Below are 18,019 nucleotides of genomic sequence, written 5' to 3' on the forward strand. Positions count from 1 at the left end.
TCGGGGTCTCAGCTGTTCTTGTCAGATAAGCGTAAGTTACCAGTGATACATGAGACTGTCAAATCCAACCCACATTGTACACTTTTGTCCATTTTAACAGGTATTATGAGCATGTTTTGTATCAACTAAATAATAATTATAGTCTAATAACGGACGCGGTTGTAGTTAAAGGCTTTGTCGCATGTTTGTTTTGGTTTGTAAAGCTCGATTAGCCAACGGCAGTGAACACACCCACCTGCAAACGTGCTGAGCTAATGCTGCTTCACTTCACTTACATTTTATATTTTTGCCAAATTAACTCACTTATCTGCTGTTATACTTAATTTCGAAGTTTTGATATGAAACAGAAAAAAATAAAATAAAATAAAAATAACCCTGCGACCAAAAGGGGTGTTAATAAGTTATAGAGAAGAATACGCGCCATGCTTGTTGGGATGTTTGTGTAAATAAACAAAAATATTCAATCCAATTCCACAATACTCTAGTTATATATAAAATAATGTGACTTTGTATGTGACATGGGCTATTTAAACTTACTTCAAACTTACCAGCTATCAGCAAGTATTATAACATTACAGCAATCTTAAATGACAGCTTCATTGTCCCAAAATTTTGTCTTGCATTTGACATCAATAGTCCAATGTCTGGGTTTGACTCAAGCTAAACTAAACTAAACTAACTTAAACAAACAAACAAACAAACAAACAAAAAAAACATTATATTATCTTATGTCAACGGCTAGATAGTTCGAAGTTTTTCTCTATCTTCTGGAAAATAAATAAATATAATATCAATATGTTTTTTCTAACCTGGAAATGAATTAACTTGTATTAAATTTTTAGGAGCATTATGTATAGGGTGACTAGATTTTCAAAATTCTAAACTGGGACACACCCGGGTTGGTATACTGTAAATAAAATTGTGAAAAGAGCGTGTAATCTTGTGTCAGTCATAATCTGAGGGATTTCTGACGGTGCATTTTTTTGCTTTATGGTCATTTGCAAACTCGGTTTTCTGTGTTTTGGCAAAACAACTCACATTTTATGATCCTCTTTACTGTTGGCGGAGATCAGATTAGTCAAAAATTGTGATAGTCCTGGCTTAGTCCTGATTTAGACCTGATGTAGTCCTGATTTAGTCCTGGTTTAGAGCAAATTCATCAAAAATAGGGACACCTGGGGCATTTCTTGTTTAAAACTTGGACAAATCAATGGTTTTGTGTAAATCTGATGGGACAGGGGACACAGGGCTCAAAACTGGGCATGTCTCGGGTAAATAGGGACGTCACCCTAACTATGTAACTTTTTGGAGGTTTTTTTGGTCCATCACCTGAGTGTTTCTTTGAATATGTCACAGTTTTGCCTAGAATATTCCACAGTATGACATTAAACACCTCTAACTTACATTTATTACATTATGGGTGGTATTAAAGCTAGAAAATACCTAGAAAAACAGGCATTCTGACTGTGAGCGGGGGAGCCTCTCCACAGATCAGACCTGTAACTTGATCTGGTTTGATCGCCATGAAAATAGAAAGGATTAATGTCATACTGTGAAACATAAAGCATAAACATGAAGCGATTACATCCATGGAAGAAAAAAAAGCATTTGACTCACCCTCCATCAGAAAAGTTACACATTGTACCTTTAAATAAATAAATACATAATTATGAATGTTTTTTTCTGACCTAAATTAATTGACCACCTGTAATATCTTTTAAATGTTTTTGTTAAATGTCTATCTTTTTTCCCACAGTTTGTCCCCATGGCTTCGTTTGGGCCCCCGACACCAGGGCCCAGTCCCACACATTTCGCTACTAAAGTCGAGCTCACCATCTCCTGTGAAAACCTCATGGACATGGACATTTTCTCCAAGTCTGACCCTTTATGCGCCCTGTACCTTAACACTACAGACTCCAACTGGTATGAGGTGAGTACACAGAAGAAACTAAGCCTTGCAACCAACAATTTGGGAAAACAACTCAACACAGTAGATCAAAATATAGAAAAAATCTTACAGTACAGGTGAATTTATTGGAGACAAGCAGGTGGTGGACTATTCACCAGAAAGTTTCATAGTGCACACTTAATTTTTTATCTTTATTAAAGGGGCACACTTTAGGCTATTTTCTGATCTATGTTATAATGTTGTTTCCTCATCAAAAACAGACCTGGAGTTGTGTTTTGTTTCATTCACACATGTTTTAACAGATAAATCCTGCATATTTAGGCTGAGTTCTTAGCTGAAACAAACAAACAAAAAACACTCTGTTACACCTTGTGATTTCATGTGGTAATACAGGAAGTGCTCCACTGTGTTTTTTTTTAATCTCCATACATCTTCACTAGAGTCATTTGGATCATTTCAGGCCTGGAAATGTCGATCTCTACTGAACAAAAAGCAAAAGGTAGCGGTTAACTTGAAAACTACCACTTCGAGACATCACAAAGTTTTGGAGCTTTCCAGACTAATAATGCTGGATTACTCAAACATGTGTGAATGAAACAGAACACAACTCTAGGCAGGGCTGCTCGATTATGAAAAAAATCATTATCACGGTTATTTTTTTCAATATTGAAATCACGATTATTCAAACTATTATTTTTTAGTGACACAATGCTTTTACTCAGCATTTATCGTTTATAAAAACACTTTGTTATTGATAATTTATGCAAAACTTTCAAATTGAAAATAAGCATAGTCTACAAATATGTACCTTAGACCAGATTTGCAATGTATAAAATATAAAATTAATAAAATACACTTTGAACATGAAATAAGGCATAGAAAAACATAAATGTATCCAAATCTCTGTATTAAAAAAAAAAAAAAAAGATATATTTTTATATAATAAATATCCTAAAATAAACTTTCTTAAGCTTTATCGTTTCAACTCGATTATATAATTTTGGAGATCGTTTGACACACAAATCGAAATCGGGATCAAAATTCAATTAATTGCACAACCTAATGTAGATTTTTCTTGTCACTTGTTTTTTTTTGTCCTCAGTATGGTCGGACAGAAATGATCCTGAACTGCCTGAATCCAAAGTTTTCTAAGAAGTTTGTCCTGGATTATTACTTTGAGATGGTGCAGAGGCTGAAGTTCTGCGTGTACGATATCGACAATGACACCTACGACCTCGGTGACGATGATTTCCTGGGTGAACTGGAGCTCACTCTGGGTCAGGTAATGTCTCAAAAATCTGTTTTTTTCAGCGATTTAAATGAAGTTGGTCCCTTCATTTTCTCAGAGCAGTTAAGGATGTGTTTAGTTGTTGTCTGCTCCACTGTGAGAGGGAAGAATAGACAGAGGTCAAATATACATCAGTGTGTCCTGTATTGTCTTACTTTGTGATAAATAGAGCCCAATCAATCAAGCCCAATTTAGGTGTACTTATGTAAGAAATATTCAGGTCCATAATAAAAACACAATGTACTAACTTTTTGTCTGTGTACTTTTGCTGGTTCTCTGTGTTCAGATAGTTTCCAGTAAACAGATAACCAGACCTTTGTTACTACAAGATCGGAGGCCAGCGGGTCACGGCACCATCACAGTAAGTTTTACATTTGAACCGTGACAGAATCTCAAAATAAAACTTCTCATTTTAGATAAATAATTCTCCTTCCTGTGTGTTTGTCCCATAGATTTGTGCGGAGGAGATCACCGACACAAGAATCGCAAACTTCGAAGTGTCTGCACGAAGTTTGGACAAAAAAGTAAATTATTTCAATTACCATATTTTCCACACTATTGGACGCACTCAAAAACCTCCAACCCCATCAAAAAATGACTGCGCGCCCCACAATCCAGAGCGCTCTATACACAAATCCACTCGGGTGTCCCAGCACGACTTCAGTAAACTACAAAGCCGCACCACCCGCAGAAACACGCAAACATGCACTGAGCAGACAGTGACCGCACAGTGAAAAACACCCGCAGCCACACTCATCACTCCGCGCGGATGAGGAACTGAACGGAGGAACGAACCGAAAAAGCGAGTGCAATGTGCCACTTCTAGACACAACTGAACAACTGAGTCACTGCGAACACGCCGACAATCCAGCGGTCCCAGACAGCACCCTCCCTACACGCCACAACTGAACAAAGCCCAGAGTCACCGTGAACGCACCAAACAAAGTCCCACTGACCCATCCAACTGTTGTGTTTCGTTTAAAGTCCGGTGCAGTTTATTTGTGGAAAAAGTTCAAAAATAGACAATGACAGTGTGTCTTATAATCCAGAGCACCCTATAGTGTGGAAAATACGGTATTACTAAAGTTGCATGATGTAATTTTTCTAGTTGAGTGCACACTACTTGCTTGTCTCTACGGAAATGTTACTGCTGTACCTAGAATGTTCAACAGTATGGCATTGAACTTATCTGTCTACAAGGAGAGAAGCAGATAGTGCCACTAGGGCTGTCGGGGTAACCTCAGTATTTCAATATGGCATTTTAAAGGGACAGTTCAGAATTTTGGCCACAGGGTCTCATTTTCTAGTGGGCTAGAGTGTTGGAGACGTGTGGAGACACTTTTTTAAATATTCCATCCAGTCCTTGTATTTGCAGAGGTCGCTGGTGCTAGGCTAGTGCATGTCAATGGTCATAGTTATCCTGCCACTAAAAACAGTCTTACCCACTCCACAAAACACCCGAAGCAAAACTATTATAACACCAGACTGTCGATGTAAATGTCTGTGCTGATTGAATAATGTCTGAAATAAAAATAACCTTGAATTGCATGAATCGTTGCATGTTGAGGGACTATTTTCTCATATATCAATCCGCCACTGCCGAGCTTTCTATCAGGAAGTACAACTCACTGTTGCTGCTCAGACATAAATTCTTCAAATGCAAGGTTGGTTTTGCTTCTCAAATTATTCTATCAACACAGAGATCCACATCGACAGTCTAGCGTAATAATAAATTTACTTCAGGTGTTTTGTGGAATGGGTAAGACTGTTTTTAGTGGCAGGATAACTCTGGCCATTGACATGCACTAGCCTAGCACCAGTGACCTCTGCAAATACAAGGACTGGATGGAATATTTTAAAAAGTGTCTCCAACACTCTGGCTCACTAGGAAATGAGGCCCTAAGTCCAAAATTGCGAACTGTCCCTTTAATGTCCCTTTAATTTTACTCTTCTACTATGAACCAATTCATATTTACGTGGCTCTGAGCAAATGGGTTCAAATACTGGGACCCGACCCGAACCTGCGCACATTAAAATTTATTTGTGGTGCCCCTGCAGCTGGACGTATACATCTGCAGAGGCGTGCGTTGCGAACACACGGTTTTGTTTGCGTAATGTGTTAAAAAAGTCACCTTTTGTTTTGCTATTTACCCTAAAGTGCACTGTTCAGGACCTGTTTGAATTGACCTACACACTTATAGGATAAACCGCACATAGAAGCTTTTAGTTGAGTTCATGACTAAAGCACCTGGGTCATGGAGCGAGGAGCACCTGACGCAGCATGTACGTGCTCTGAATGTCTGTAGCATCATTTGTGTCGGTTCAGTGAGTAGCTATAAAACTATTCATAACGTGTCCTTTTCTCCTTTTTCTCGCGTAATTAATAATAATAATTACATAAGGACTAAAGTTGTTTTCTTTGTGCAGGTGAAACCTTCTAAATACAAGTTAAAGGGTGAACAATTAGGTCAATAATCACTGTGGCACTCCTTCATGACTTCAAACTTGGGACATTTATTTAAATTTAATGGGGCATTCAAGGTATTCAGAGTGCATACAGGCGCCCCCTGCAGGTGTCACTGTGGGATTTACTGTAGGTGTACGGGCTTTACGTGTTACTCATTGAAGAATTATAATAAGAAATCCTCGTAACTCATCTGTAAAACTACGTTAAACTACACATGTCTGTCGCTTAGGCCTGGCTGTGGTTTCATATCCTCCTGAGACCCAGCCCATCCATTTGTGTCCTTTATAGTGGACATTTAGTTAACCAGTCGATTTTTTTCAATGTTTTGTGACAAACTCTTAATGGGGGGACTCGGTTCATCTGCCTAAATAGGGCCGGGGGATTATAGGGTACTATCATGTCTATCAGGATAAAAACCAAAAACTTAATAGGAGTTAGTTTGTGGCTGCACTATGATAAAAAAAAATAATAAAAAATTTAAAGTGAGTCTGAGGCAACTGCATAGAAGCTTGTTAGAGATGTTGGTGTTTTTGTTAGATTGTTAACTTCACATGGATTTAACACCAAAACGTCCATTACAGAGGACATGTTACAACTTATAAATAAAATGAACAAAATCTAAACGATAAGGTGTTAATTTACCTCCAAATAGATCACAAAAAATATATATTGCAATACACGTTTTTTCTTTTTAGTGTTTAAACTACCCAAAATACACACAGATTTTGTTATTGTTTTATGACCATGCAGGTTTAACTGTTGTTTAAGTAAAAGATAGGTTTATTACAAATTATTTCAAGATTTAGCGAAGAAATGTAAGAAAATAATGCGTGTCCTTTAAAATATGCAGGAGGCGTTCCACGAGGATATAGATATTTTTCAAAAACATCCCCAAAGTAAATGTATTATTATGGGCCTCTGTGCTGTACCACACACACGTACATTTACCACAAGGGAAATTTTCTTAAGCCGCGACAGCCCTCGGTGCCTCTAGACGAAGTTACTGGTCAGATCTGTGCAGAGATGAGCCCAATTACTGTAAAAATCCAAGTTTTTCAAGGTATTTTTGAGCAGTAAAACCATCTGTAACTTCTAAAATACAAGATGGACAAGTTTCAATGCCATACTGTGGAACATTCTAGGCAAAGCAACTATATCTCTATGGAGACAAGCCGGAAAAGTTACGCAGTGCACCATTAATCAGTGTTTCGCTTTAATACAGGAGACTATGGTGGCCCCCTGTAGTCTAAAATTCTTCCTCAGTCTCAAGCCAACCTGGACTATATTGACATAACAAAATTAGACTTTGTTGTCTAGTTTTGTATCATAAACATTTAGAAGTAACTATATTGGTTAAAAAAAAGGGCTGCTATAAGTTTAAATGTTGGCAATAAACACCATTTATACTAACTCTTGCCAGAATCTAGGGGAAACACAACAGAAATTATTAATATATTCAAAGTCCATAAAACTGTGAGAGATTTGGTTTAGATTTGGATGTTGTTTCAGAAAGGTTTCAAAGTGTATCTTTAAATTAAAACGATTTGAACTCAACAGGTAATTCAGTTTTGTTTACATTAAAATTCTTCCGTTGTTCTTCTTTTTGCGTTTTCAGTATTTGTGGTGGTCGGATCCTTTTCTGGAGTTTTTCAAAGCGACAGAGCTGGGATGGCAGCTGGCTCACAGAACAGAGGTACAGCACTTCATCTTTGCATTTATAATCTTACATTTTTCCATTACAAGCTTGGGTAACACATAATAACACTATAACTACACTTAAATCAGCCTTAATTAAGCATGAAGAATCTGGAAGTTGTTGTTAGCAGTACTGTGACTCTGCTCTGAAGCTCTTATAAACTCATCTTGGTGAATAATTAGAACGCTCTGAATACATAAGGTAAGTGATAAATAACTTTAGACCACTGCAATCTGTTTAAAATCAACTAGTTCTGTTTTTCTCTTTTTTAAAACAGTAAAAAATCAAGTGTAGTACCTTTAATTTATACCCTAACCCGTTAATTAAAGGTCCTAAATTACACAAAATTGACTCTTGTGAGCTTTAAGCCATGTTAAAATGTTTTTACCTCCTTAAAAATACAACTCCAGGTATGTTTATGATGAGAAAAAAGCATCATAACCTCAGAAAGTAGCATAATATGGGTTTTTTAAATAGTTACTAAGCCCGAATCATTCTTAAAAAACTATTTGTTCATCATGATTTAAGTCTTTCCTCTTGCTTCATTGATTCTTTTAATAATGTAGTTGTTATAAAGTGTTACCCAAGCTTGATTTAAACCTGTTTTTCTTATTTACAGGTGGTAAAAAACAATCTGAATCCAATATGGCGGCCGTTCCGGGTCTCGTTGCGAGCGCTGTGTGGAGGAGACGTGGAGAAGACCATCAAGGTACAAGATTAAATAGAATCTGTTTCAATTTAATGGATGCATAATTTTTATCCAGTGTAGACTGTAAAAATATAGTTAAAATGTTTGAGAATCTTTACAGTAAATACTATGACAATAATATCTGGTGAGTCTGTGTATCATTCGTTGATTCGTTTTTCAAAATAAAACCAAAAATAAGAAAATGAAAAAACAACTATTTTCTTCATTATTTGTTTCCAAAACCAAAATGACAAAACTGTTAAGGATTTGTTTGTTTTTTTCAGTTTTCGATTTTGTGTTTAAATGAAGAATGGAAAAAACAGCAGCCGTTTCCCGTTTCCGTGGGTCAGACCGGGACTAAGACCGGGACCAGACCGGGACCGAGACCGGGTTCATTTCTGGTTTAGTCCTGGTTTAGTCCTGGTTTAGTCCTGGTTTAGTCCTGGTTCAGTCCTGGTTCAGTCCATATGTGGCTCAAAAGTCCGCCATCGCAGTTTTTTCTTATTTTTGGTTTTATTTTGAAAAATGAATGAACAAATGATACACAGATTCTGGTGCCAAGTATATTTTCATTAATTATTTATTGTTTATTAATGAATATGTGAAATACTTTTAACAGTCTAACTCGGAGCGTGCATTACCATGACTCTGGCTTTACGATACTTATCATGACACGCCTGTGACAATGAAATATATCCCGATGCTAAAACAGAGTTCGATATATTGTGATTTATCAATAATTACGAATATTATTATAGTTGAGGACACTTTTATGAGAACAAAATTGGATCAAATACAATTTATTTAATTTTTAACTCATGAGAATTGTAAATTGAAAACATTAAAAAATCGATTTAGACGCATTTTGAATCAATACGAGAATCGCACACTGAAGTACTGCGATATATCACTTAATCACATCTAACAGTGCTTTGAGTTGAATTAAAGTTTTACTCTTCCCACTGTGAATGTGTTTCTGTTTCTTGCATTGCGCTTTTTTCACATTTTTGTCGTCCAATCTTTGAAAACACAAGATTTCATAGAATATTTATTGTTTTGTCCTTTAATTTGCCTTAACTTCAAATTCTAAATCAGATGTTACGTCCAGACTTTTCAAATTACTATTAGTGTAAGTATCCCCAATTATTTTCTCCAGTCAAGAGTGTTTTCAGTTTGAGAGAAGAACTAAACCTAAATATTTTTGCGTGGGGTTTGTGTGACTGAAACAAAACAGAACTCTGGGTATGTTTTTGATGAGTAAACATTATAAAACAGATCATAAAATAGTGTAATACGGCTCCACTGTGACATTATTGACCTGACGCTTGGTTGAACATCTCTAACCTACTAACCTACTGTTTTCATTTTGTCATTTTTATTTTTGTTTGGTTTGCGTCACATTAAACGCAGCTGCTTGTGTGAACCGGCGTCTCATGGCTGCATTGCACTAAGGTGTGAGATTTTGATTTTTTTTTGTGTTATATTAACCACGAATGCAAGTTTTAAACATACTTGGTTGATCAGTAGGGCTGCACAATACTGGAGAACATGTGATATAACTATTAAAGACTCTGTACTTGATCTTTATTGTCTTAAAAACATGAAAAACAAAACTAATTTCATTTTAAACGGTTTGCAGTGGTCAAAAATTATTCCTTACTTACCTTATGTATTCTGAGCATCCACAATTAGTTTATAAGTGCTTGCCACAACTTTCAGAGCAAACAACAACTAGCAAGCCAACAGCGCACTTCCTGATTCCTGGACCTTAAAAAAATCTATCTGTACTGGAGCTACCAAGACAAATTTGCTCAAATATCTGCAAAAACTCAAGTACAGTGCCTTTAAGTACTACAAAAACAGTATTATTTCATTGTTTTAATATACACTGTTTTGACACAGTAATTTCATTTTTTATTTAAGTGCATGCCTTATTTTATTTTATTTATTTATTTTATTATTTTACAAGTCACTTTCTGCCAAAAATGTCATTAACACAGACAAAACAAAGATTAAATCAAGGTTAAAACAGTAATGTTGTGGCAGTATTGATTATTACATACAGTATATTGTGCAGCCCTAGTTGCCAGTAGAGGGCGCCAGGTGCAGTAGTTATGAACTTTTCCATTATTTCTCAGGTGGATTGTTACGACCATCACATCAGCGGCTCTCATTCTCTCATCGGGAGCTTTAAAACCACACTGGCTGAACTGCAAGTCGCCACACACACTTCACCTGTAAGAGATGTGTTTATGTTTCTAAATATTAATATCTAAACTTCATATAATGATAATATGACAGTTGTTTTATTTTTACGTCTGCAGGTTGAATTTGAATGTGTCAACCCCAAAAAACAGAGGAAGAAAGACTATAAAAACTCTGGAGTTATCTGTGTGAGACGCTGCCAGGTAAACATGACAATAAAAAATACAGATAGATAAAATGTTTTTATGGATTAGATCAATGGTTCCCAAAGTCGAGTTGTGAGGCACTAAACTGGGGGTGGCGATGTCTTTAAGTCTTGAAGTCTTGAAGTCTTGAAATCTTGAAGTCTTGAAGTAAGTAAGTCTTTGTTTATATAGCGCTTTTCACAGACATTTTTTGTCACAAAGACGCTTTACAGAGCATTATATTCAGCATTATTCATTCACTCTATACCTGGTGATGGTAAGCTACTGTTGTGGCCACAGCTGCCCTCGGGCAGACTGATAGAAGCGCGGCTGCCGTGCCAATCGGCGCCAACGGTCCCTCCGACCACCACCATCACTCACACACACACCACTTTCATACTAGACAATGAGGGTGAAGTGTCTAGCCACTAACACCAGTGCTAATTTATTTCAAGATAAAATTTTGAAATCATGATACTGAAACCTGATTCAACACGTTTTGACACATTAATTTATTACTGCGTTTAATTTAAGTCTTATATTATATAGATGTTAATAAGTCTTTTGCCTGGTTATTTTGGTGGTCTAAAAAGGTTGAGGCCACTGGAGTAGATATGGAGATATGGTAGAGCATTCGCCCACTGATCTAAAGGTTGGCGGTTCGAATCCAGCTCTCAACATAAATATCACAGGTTGAGCAGTCAGATCCACTGACCCACAGGTTGGCTGGTGTGATTCCAGCTCCCACAGATGAATGCTGTTGTTGTGTCCTTGGGCAAGACACTTAACCCACCTTGCCCACAGTGTCTGTGTACACTGGTGTGTGAACGTGTGTGTGTGAATGGGTGAGTGGTTCCTTGTTGTAAAGCGCTTTGAGTGCCTTGAAGGTGGAAAAGTGCAATAGAAAAATGTGACCATTTACCATTTAGTGTAGTAGTAGAATTAACTGCACTATCACTGATATCACAGACAGACAGATAGATGGATAGACAGACAGATGGATAGATAGACAGATAGACAGATGGATAGATGGACAGATGGATTGATAGATAGATAGATGGACAGATAGACAGATAGATGGACAGATAGATGGATAGATGGACAGATGGATTGAAAGATAGATAGATGGATTGATAGATAGATAGGTAGATAGATAGATGGACAGATAGATAGATGGACAGATAGATGGATAGACGGATAGATAGACACACAGATGGATAGATGAATAGATAGATAGATAGACAGGTAAACAGACATATACAGACAGATAGTTAGATAGATAATTGGATATGGTCTGTAATGCAATGAGATAAAATTAGTTTTGTCATTTAGGTGGAGCGAGAGTTCACGTTTCTGGATTTCATCATGGGCGGATGTCAGTTTAACTTCACTGTACGTATATGTACACAGTAGTACACACTCATGTGCTTTCAAATACAACAGTTACTCTAAACATCTATTGATTAACTTATACATGTCACCAGCCGTCTTTGATGCTCAGATTTCCTTTGTGCGCCAAAAAATCAGCGTTAAAAATGCTTTATCGTTATCTAGATATTTCTTTTTGCTTGAAATCTTCCACAGTATGGCATAACATATCTGTCTTCCATTTGTTTAATGACAGGTGTTTTATAGCTCAAAAATAACTTAAAAAATTTTGTTCTTACCATGTGCAGGCTTGCGTCTCCATAGATCTGACCATTAACCTGTCTCTATTGTGATTACCAAGTTTATTTTCATTGTATTGATGGAAAAAAGGCAAAAAAAAATTATATCTTCATGGACACAAGTAGGCCCATCAGAAAAGTTACACATTGTACCTTGAGGTTATCAGATTATTAGTGGCTTTGAAAATGTACCCAAAAGTTTGACACAGATAATACTTATCTATTTTTCACACATGTTTCACAGATCGCCATAGACTTCACAGGGTCCAATGGAGACCCCAGAACGCCCCAGTCTCTGCACTACATAAACCCAGAAGGCTACAACGAATACCTGGCTGCGATTTGGGCCGTGGGCACCGTGATCCAGGACTATGACAGGTAAATACATGCACTATTACATACTATACTATGTAACTTTTCTGGTGGAGGGTCCGTCACCTGCTTGTTTCCATTGTGGTGTCATTGTGTTGCCTGGAATCTTCCACAGTCTTGTATTTTTCAGTTACAGCGTGTATAGCAAAGAAAATGAAAAAATACACCTGTAACTTGGCTTGGTGGTGCCTGAAGTTGCATAGCGGACCTGTAGTTTGACCTGAAACTATCTATGGTCTTGTTTCTTATAGTACCAAGATGTTTCCTGTGTTTGGATTTGGAGCTCAGGTGCCTCCATCTTGGCAGGTAAAACACACACACAGCCTATGAGTGAATACACAGATTAAAGAAGTTGTTTATACCCTCTTACTGGTTTAAAAAAGGATCTTAACCTGCAGATAGAGGTAGAGTGACCAGACTTCCCTATTTACCAGGGACAGTCCCAGTTTTGAGCTCTGTGTCCCCTGTCCCAGCAGATTTATACAAAACCAGTGATTTGTCCCAGTTTTACACAAGAAATGTCCTAGTTGTCTAGCCAGGCTGGCATCACCTAGTGCCTTCGCTCAAATTAATTTCTCTCCAGCGACTAGGTCAGGAATCAGAATACACTAGACAGTTTGCAAGAATCCCGGAAGTTGTAGAACGTGAACCAGCCAATCAGCGAAGAGCTGTGAAGCCATGACGTCAAACTGAAGCGTCTGTCTGTGTCCCTTTTGTGGTACAGCACAACAGTAAACAAAGCGGTCGAGATGGATGTAGATGAAGACAGACATTCTGTGTTGGCAACGATTCCCGAGATTGAGGATTTAAAGCTGGAACAAAGAGAATGTTTGGTGAATTCTATCAAGGGGAAAGACTTTATTGCCCTTCTTCCTACAGGATTTGGCACATTATATACGTCACGACCAAATAGCAGAGATTGGTTAAATAAAAAAAGTACCCGCCTACCGTCGCGCGAACGAATTCTAATGCTGCGAAGTCAGACGATTTCCACAAAGTGAAACCGTCTGATGAATCGGGCTACCAGTTGTCCCCATTTCTGACCAATCTGATCCCCACCAGCAGTAAAGAGAGGAATATATTGTCATTTGTTTAGCTAAAATATAGAAACCATGCTTGAAAATTACACAAAACAAGACAAGACCAAAAAAAAACCAAAACGCAACCACAGACCTTCAGATTATGACTGACCCCTGACCAGCAAGTGAGTCGAGAACGGACAATGTTACACTTTCTTTTCACAATTTTATTTATACCAACCATCCCAACCCAGGTGTGTCCCTGTTTTTAATTCTGAAAATCTGGTCACCCTAAATAGAGGACACATACGTTTTTGTCATTCTCAATATATTGATAGGCCTTATGTGAACCTCCAGAATTCACTCCCTGAGCTGTAGAAGCTGCACGAGCTCTGATTTATGACTGACTGCAGGAGCTGGGGTTTAGATAGAGACCGTTCAGATCAGAGAGAGGCATTTTAGATTTAAACCAACTGGATTTCACCCAACACCAAATTATAACAAACAGTTTGCCCATCGTGTCCAGTGTTTTGTAATTAAGAATAAATCAGTATTAGAATCACTACTACTACTTCATCTGTAAATGTTTCTTCAGGTTTCTCACGAGTTTCCAATAAATTTTGATGCTTCAAATCCCTTCTGTGCAGGTACGTAGCTAAAGACAGAGTGTAGTTTTAATACTTTTGATAGTATAAGTTGTTATTGTATATTTCAGGCATTGAGGGCGTGGTGACGGCCTATCAGCAGTGTCTCCCTCAGATCAAACTCTGGGGTCCCACAAACTTCTCTCCGATCATAAACCACGTGTCCTGCTTCGCCCGACAGGCTCTGACACAGAACATGGCGTCAGTGAGTACAGTTATCACATTGGCTTCAGAGTCCAGGACTGTAATCCACCAGTGAATCATTAGTAGCCGTATCAGAGGCCTTTCCACTCTATACCTGTATGTTTTCCTCCCCGTCTCTTTCACAGCAATACTTCGTTCTCCTGATCATCACTGACGGCGTGATCACAGACATGGACCAGACGCGCACCGCCATCGTGAACGCCTCTCATCTGCCCATGTCCATCATCATCGTGGGCGTGGGCGGAGCCGACTTCAGCGCCATGGAGTTCCTCGACAGCGACGACCGACTGCTGCGAGCTCCCAACCACGAGGTCGCCGCCAGAGACATCGTTCAGTTTGTGCCATTCAGACAGTTTCAGGTAATTACTTGGACGTAACTGGACATGATACACAATACCACAATACGAAGAGCTGTGTTCAAGAAATAAGGTCCAGGAATCTAGGTTTTTGAATAATCACAGTCGGTTCCAGTATCTTTTTCCAACAACTTTATATTTTAGAGCTGCTCCATTTTCTGTGGGCTCTTTTTGAATAGACTGACTGGAAATAGAAGAGCATTATCTGGCAGTATGTGACACAAACATGTGAAATTTTGTATTCCTGACAAATACATTTTATAATTTTACAAAAGAGACAAGTTAAATTGTGATCTTCTGTTCAACTTAAAACTTGTGAGCCTTAACCTTGGATTTCAAAAGATAAATAGCTGTCTTTTAAAGGTTTCACCAGCACGTGTCCCCACAAACGAGTCCAAAATATTGAGTTTAAGCGTCTTTATTTGACGTGTTGGGGAGTAATGGATTACATGTACCGGAGTTACGTAATCAGAGTACAAATTATGAGTAACTGTATTCAGTTACAGTTACTGTTTCAGTGAGTGGTAATTACAGTTTTTACAGATTACAGTTACTTTGTTGAATTAAATGGATTACATGGCGGTATTTTCCTGTTTTCACATTTTGGGCTAAACAAGGTCTAAACCAGGACTAAACCAGGACTAAACTAAACCAGGCCTTAAACCAGGTCTAAACTAAATCTAAAACATGTTTAAACCAGGTCTAAAACCAGGTCTAAAACCAGGACTAAAACAGGACAAAAACAGGACTAAAACAGGACTAAAACAGGATTTAACAGGACTAAACCATGCTGCATGGATGTGTCTCCTCCTCCTCTATCAATAATATTTTTAATACGGTTAAGTAAAGACTTTTTATTGTCTTTTATCAGACAAAGCATCTTATGTGACGATATCCTAGTCACCAAATCAAGTAATCCAAAGTATTCAGATTACATTACTCATTTTAAATAATTTAATGGATTACATTACAAACTACATTTTGAGGTGTGTAATCTGTAATCTGTAGGGAGAATACATTTTAAAAGTCACCTTCCAAACACTGGCTCCTATAGCTGTAATCCACATTTAATCAACATAAACACAATTCCTTTTGACACGGGAAGAAACGGTGTACCTCTTGACCTAGCAGCACCTGGGTCACATTTTTACATAGCGACACCTTATTTTGGCTCCTACAATAGAGGTACAACTCCTGGTATGTTTGTGATGCGGAAACAACATTATAATATAAAACAACGTTATATAGGCCCTTTAACTGACGTCTGAGCTGATCTTGCCGTAATTAGTGGTCGTCGGAGAATGTCTTCCACGTTCCAATTGATTGAATCGTGACTGTGCATCTGAAAAGTCGTCCTTCACAATTAGAAATGACAATAACTAATAATTCTTCTTATTTTTGTGTATTTCTTTCAGGGAAACAGCGTGGCGTTGGCTCAGAGCGTCTTGGCTGAGCTTCCAGATCAAGTGACGTCTTTTTTCAACTCGTACAAACTCAAACCTCCAAACACCTACAACCAGCCCGAGCCTTTATAAACTGACTTTTACTGTTTAACTGTTAAATACCCTACCTCATTCACTTGCTGTTTAACACACTACACACTGCTTCTACTGTGAAAGATCAGTCTGTCTAAGCCTTAAAGCGTTTGGTAGAGGCTCCGTCAAATGCTTTTCTTCGTGGAGATGTTATTGCTTTGTCTGGAATGTTTCACAGTGTGGCATTAAACCTTTCAATCGTCATGGAAACCTGTGGAGAGGCAACACCGTCTGTTTTTCGATGGTATTTTTGAGCTAAAATAATCACCTGTAATTGAATAAATGTAATGTAGAGCTGTTTAATGCCATACTGTGGGACATTCCAGGCAGAGCAGTAACATACGGTATCCATAGAAACAAGCAGGTGACGGATCCCGAACCAGAAAGTTACACAGTGCACGTTTAACTGTGTCTAAATATAACATGTGCTAAGCTTTCTTAAAAGGTACACTCTGTAACTTTTCTGGTGGAGGGTCCAGTACCTGCCTGTTTCCATGGGGATGTTGATCAGAATCTTCCACACTACGGCATTAAACTTGCCTATCTTGCATTTATTGTTGTTAGTAGCTTTAAAAACATGCATTCGTACTGAGAGCGGTGTCACCTCTCCACAGTTCTGACCTGTAACTCGGCCTTGGTGGCGTTACCTGCTCGTTTCCATGGAGATATAGATGGAAATGTATGTCGTATTAAAGGGACATTATGTAATTTTTCTGATAGAGAGTCTACCAGCCGAGTGTATCCATGGATATAGAGAGATTTAATGCTCTAGTGTGGAGTATTCACGGCAAAGCAATGACATTTCTATAAGGCCAAGCAGATGATGGACCGACCAGCTGAAAAGTTACATAATGCACCTTTAATTTGATACACATTTTCACCTCAAATAAACGTACAGATATACTAATAGCTGTACTTCTACTTTTGCCATTTTAGTGTATTAGTCATAATCTTATAACATGTGTAATGTTATTAAATGTGTATTGCTGTATTTAGTTACTATAAATTCTCATTAACGGAACGGTTTTGTTTTTGTGGTTTTTACTTCCACTTCCACGAAAAGAATAGAGAAGTACTGCAAAAATGATGTCTTTAATTTGAGATGAGATGAGAGGGCAGAGAGGGGTATATATAATGGAAAATCTATATGTTGAACCTTATCATTATTTGTTAGGCTTTAGATCCACAATCACGTCTTTGGGGTTGAATAATGGCACCACTTTCTGAAGCTACTATGAAAAAAAATTATTTCACTTTTGTTTATTTATCCTGACAGATTAGGCGTTGAACTTTGTGCCATCAGGTGAACCCAGCCTGTTCTGTTGTATGTTTGCAGCAGTTTTGTACATTTTACAGCATGGCAACCAGATTTCACATGACTCTGAAAGTCACATTTTACATTAATCCTCCTTAAACCCTCCCAAATCCAAAGCACTGAATATGTGTTATAATACCAACTCTTGCTTTAAAGCAAGGGTGATCAAACTAAGGCCTGCGGGCTGACTCTGGCCCTCCAAGCCCCTTGGACCGGCCCCCCAGCCCCTCTGCACCCCACCACCTGAACTGGCCCTATGAGACAATCCTCAAAAGTTGTCATGGCCTATTTTTTTTTATTACTTTTTGGGAAATAATAACATGTATGCATCTTGTGTTTTGATGATTTTTTTCAAAAAAATAAATAAAAAAAATTATATGAAGTATTTATATTTAAATAATTATATGGCATATTTACACTTGTAGCTGAATTTTCATCACCTAACAAACTTGAGATCAAACTGTGACAG

At 37.8% G+C, this 18,019-nt stretch overlaps 1 protein-coding gene across 1 annotated transcript; it reads left to right on the forward strand.

The window, feature by feature from the left end:
* The first annotated feature begins 4 nt into the window (after positions 1-4).
* LOC110158659 (copine-3-like) lies at positions 5-17,256 on the forward strand. The gene is made up of 16 exons (XM_020923172.2): positions 5-100; positions 1,757-1,930; positions 3,012-3,191; positions 3,484-3,558; positions 3,650-3,721; positions 7,280-7,357; positions 7,980-8,069; positions 10,187-10,285; positions 10,373-10,456; positions 11,771-11,830; positions 12,350-12,483; positions 12,729-12,783; positions 14,092-14,143; positions 14,212-14,345; positions 14,470-14,703; positions 16,116-17,256. The coding sequence occupies exons 2-16, from the start codon at positions 1,766-1,768 to the stop codon at positions 16,233-16,235; spliced, it is 1,632 nt and encodes a 543-aa protein (XP_020778831.2). The 5' UTR covers positions 5-100; positions 1,757-1,765; the 3' UTR covers positions 16,236-17,256.
* Positions 17,257-18,019: the final 763 nt, after the last annotated feature.

Source organism: Boleophthalmus pectinirostris, unplaced genomic scaffold (assembly GCF_026225935.1).
Source record: "Boleophthalmus pectinirostris isolate CB_2022bp ecotype Guang Dong unplaced genomic scaffold, ASM2622593v1 HiC_scaffold_15, whole genome shotgun sequence".
NCBI classification, from domain to species: Eukaryota; Metazoa; Chordata; class Actinopteri; order Gobiiformes; family Gobiidae; genus Boleophthalmus; species Boleophthalmus pectinirostris.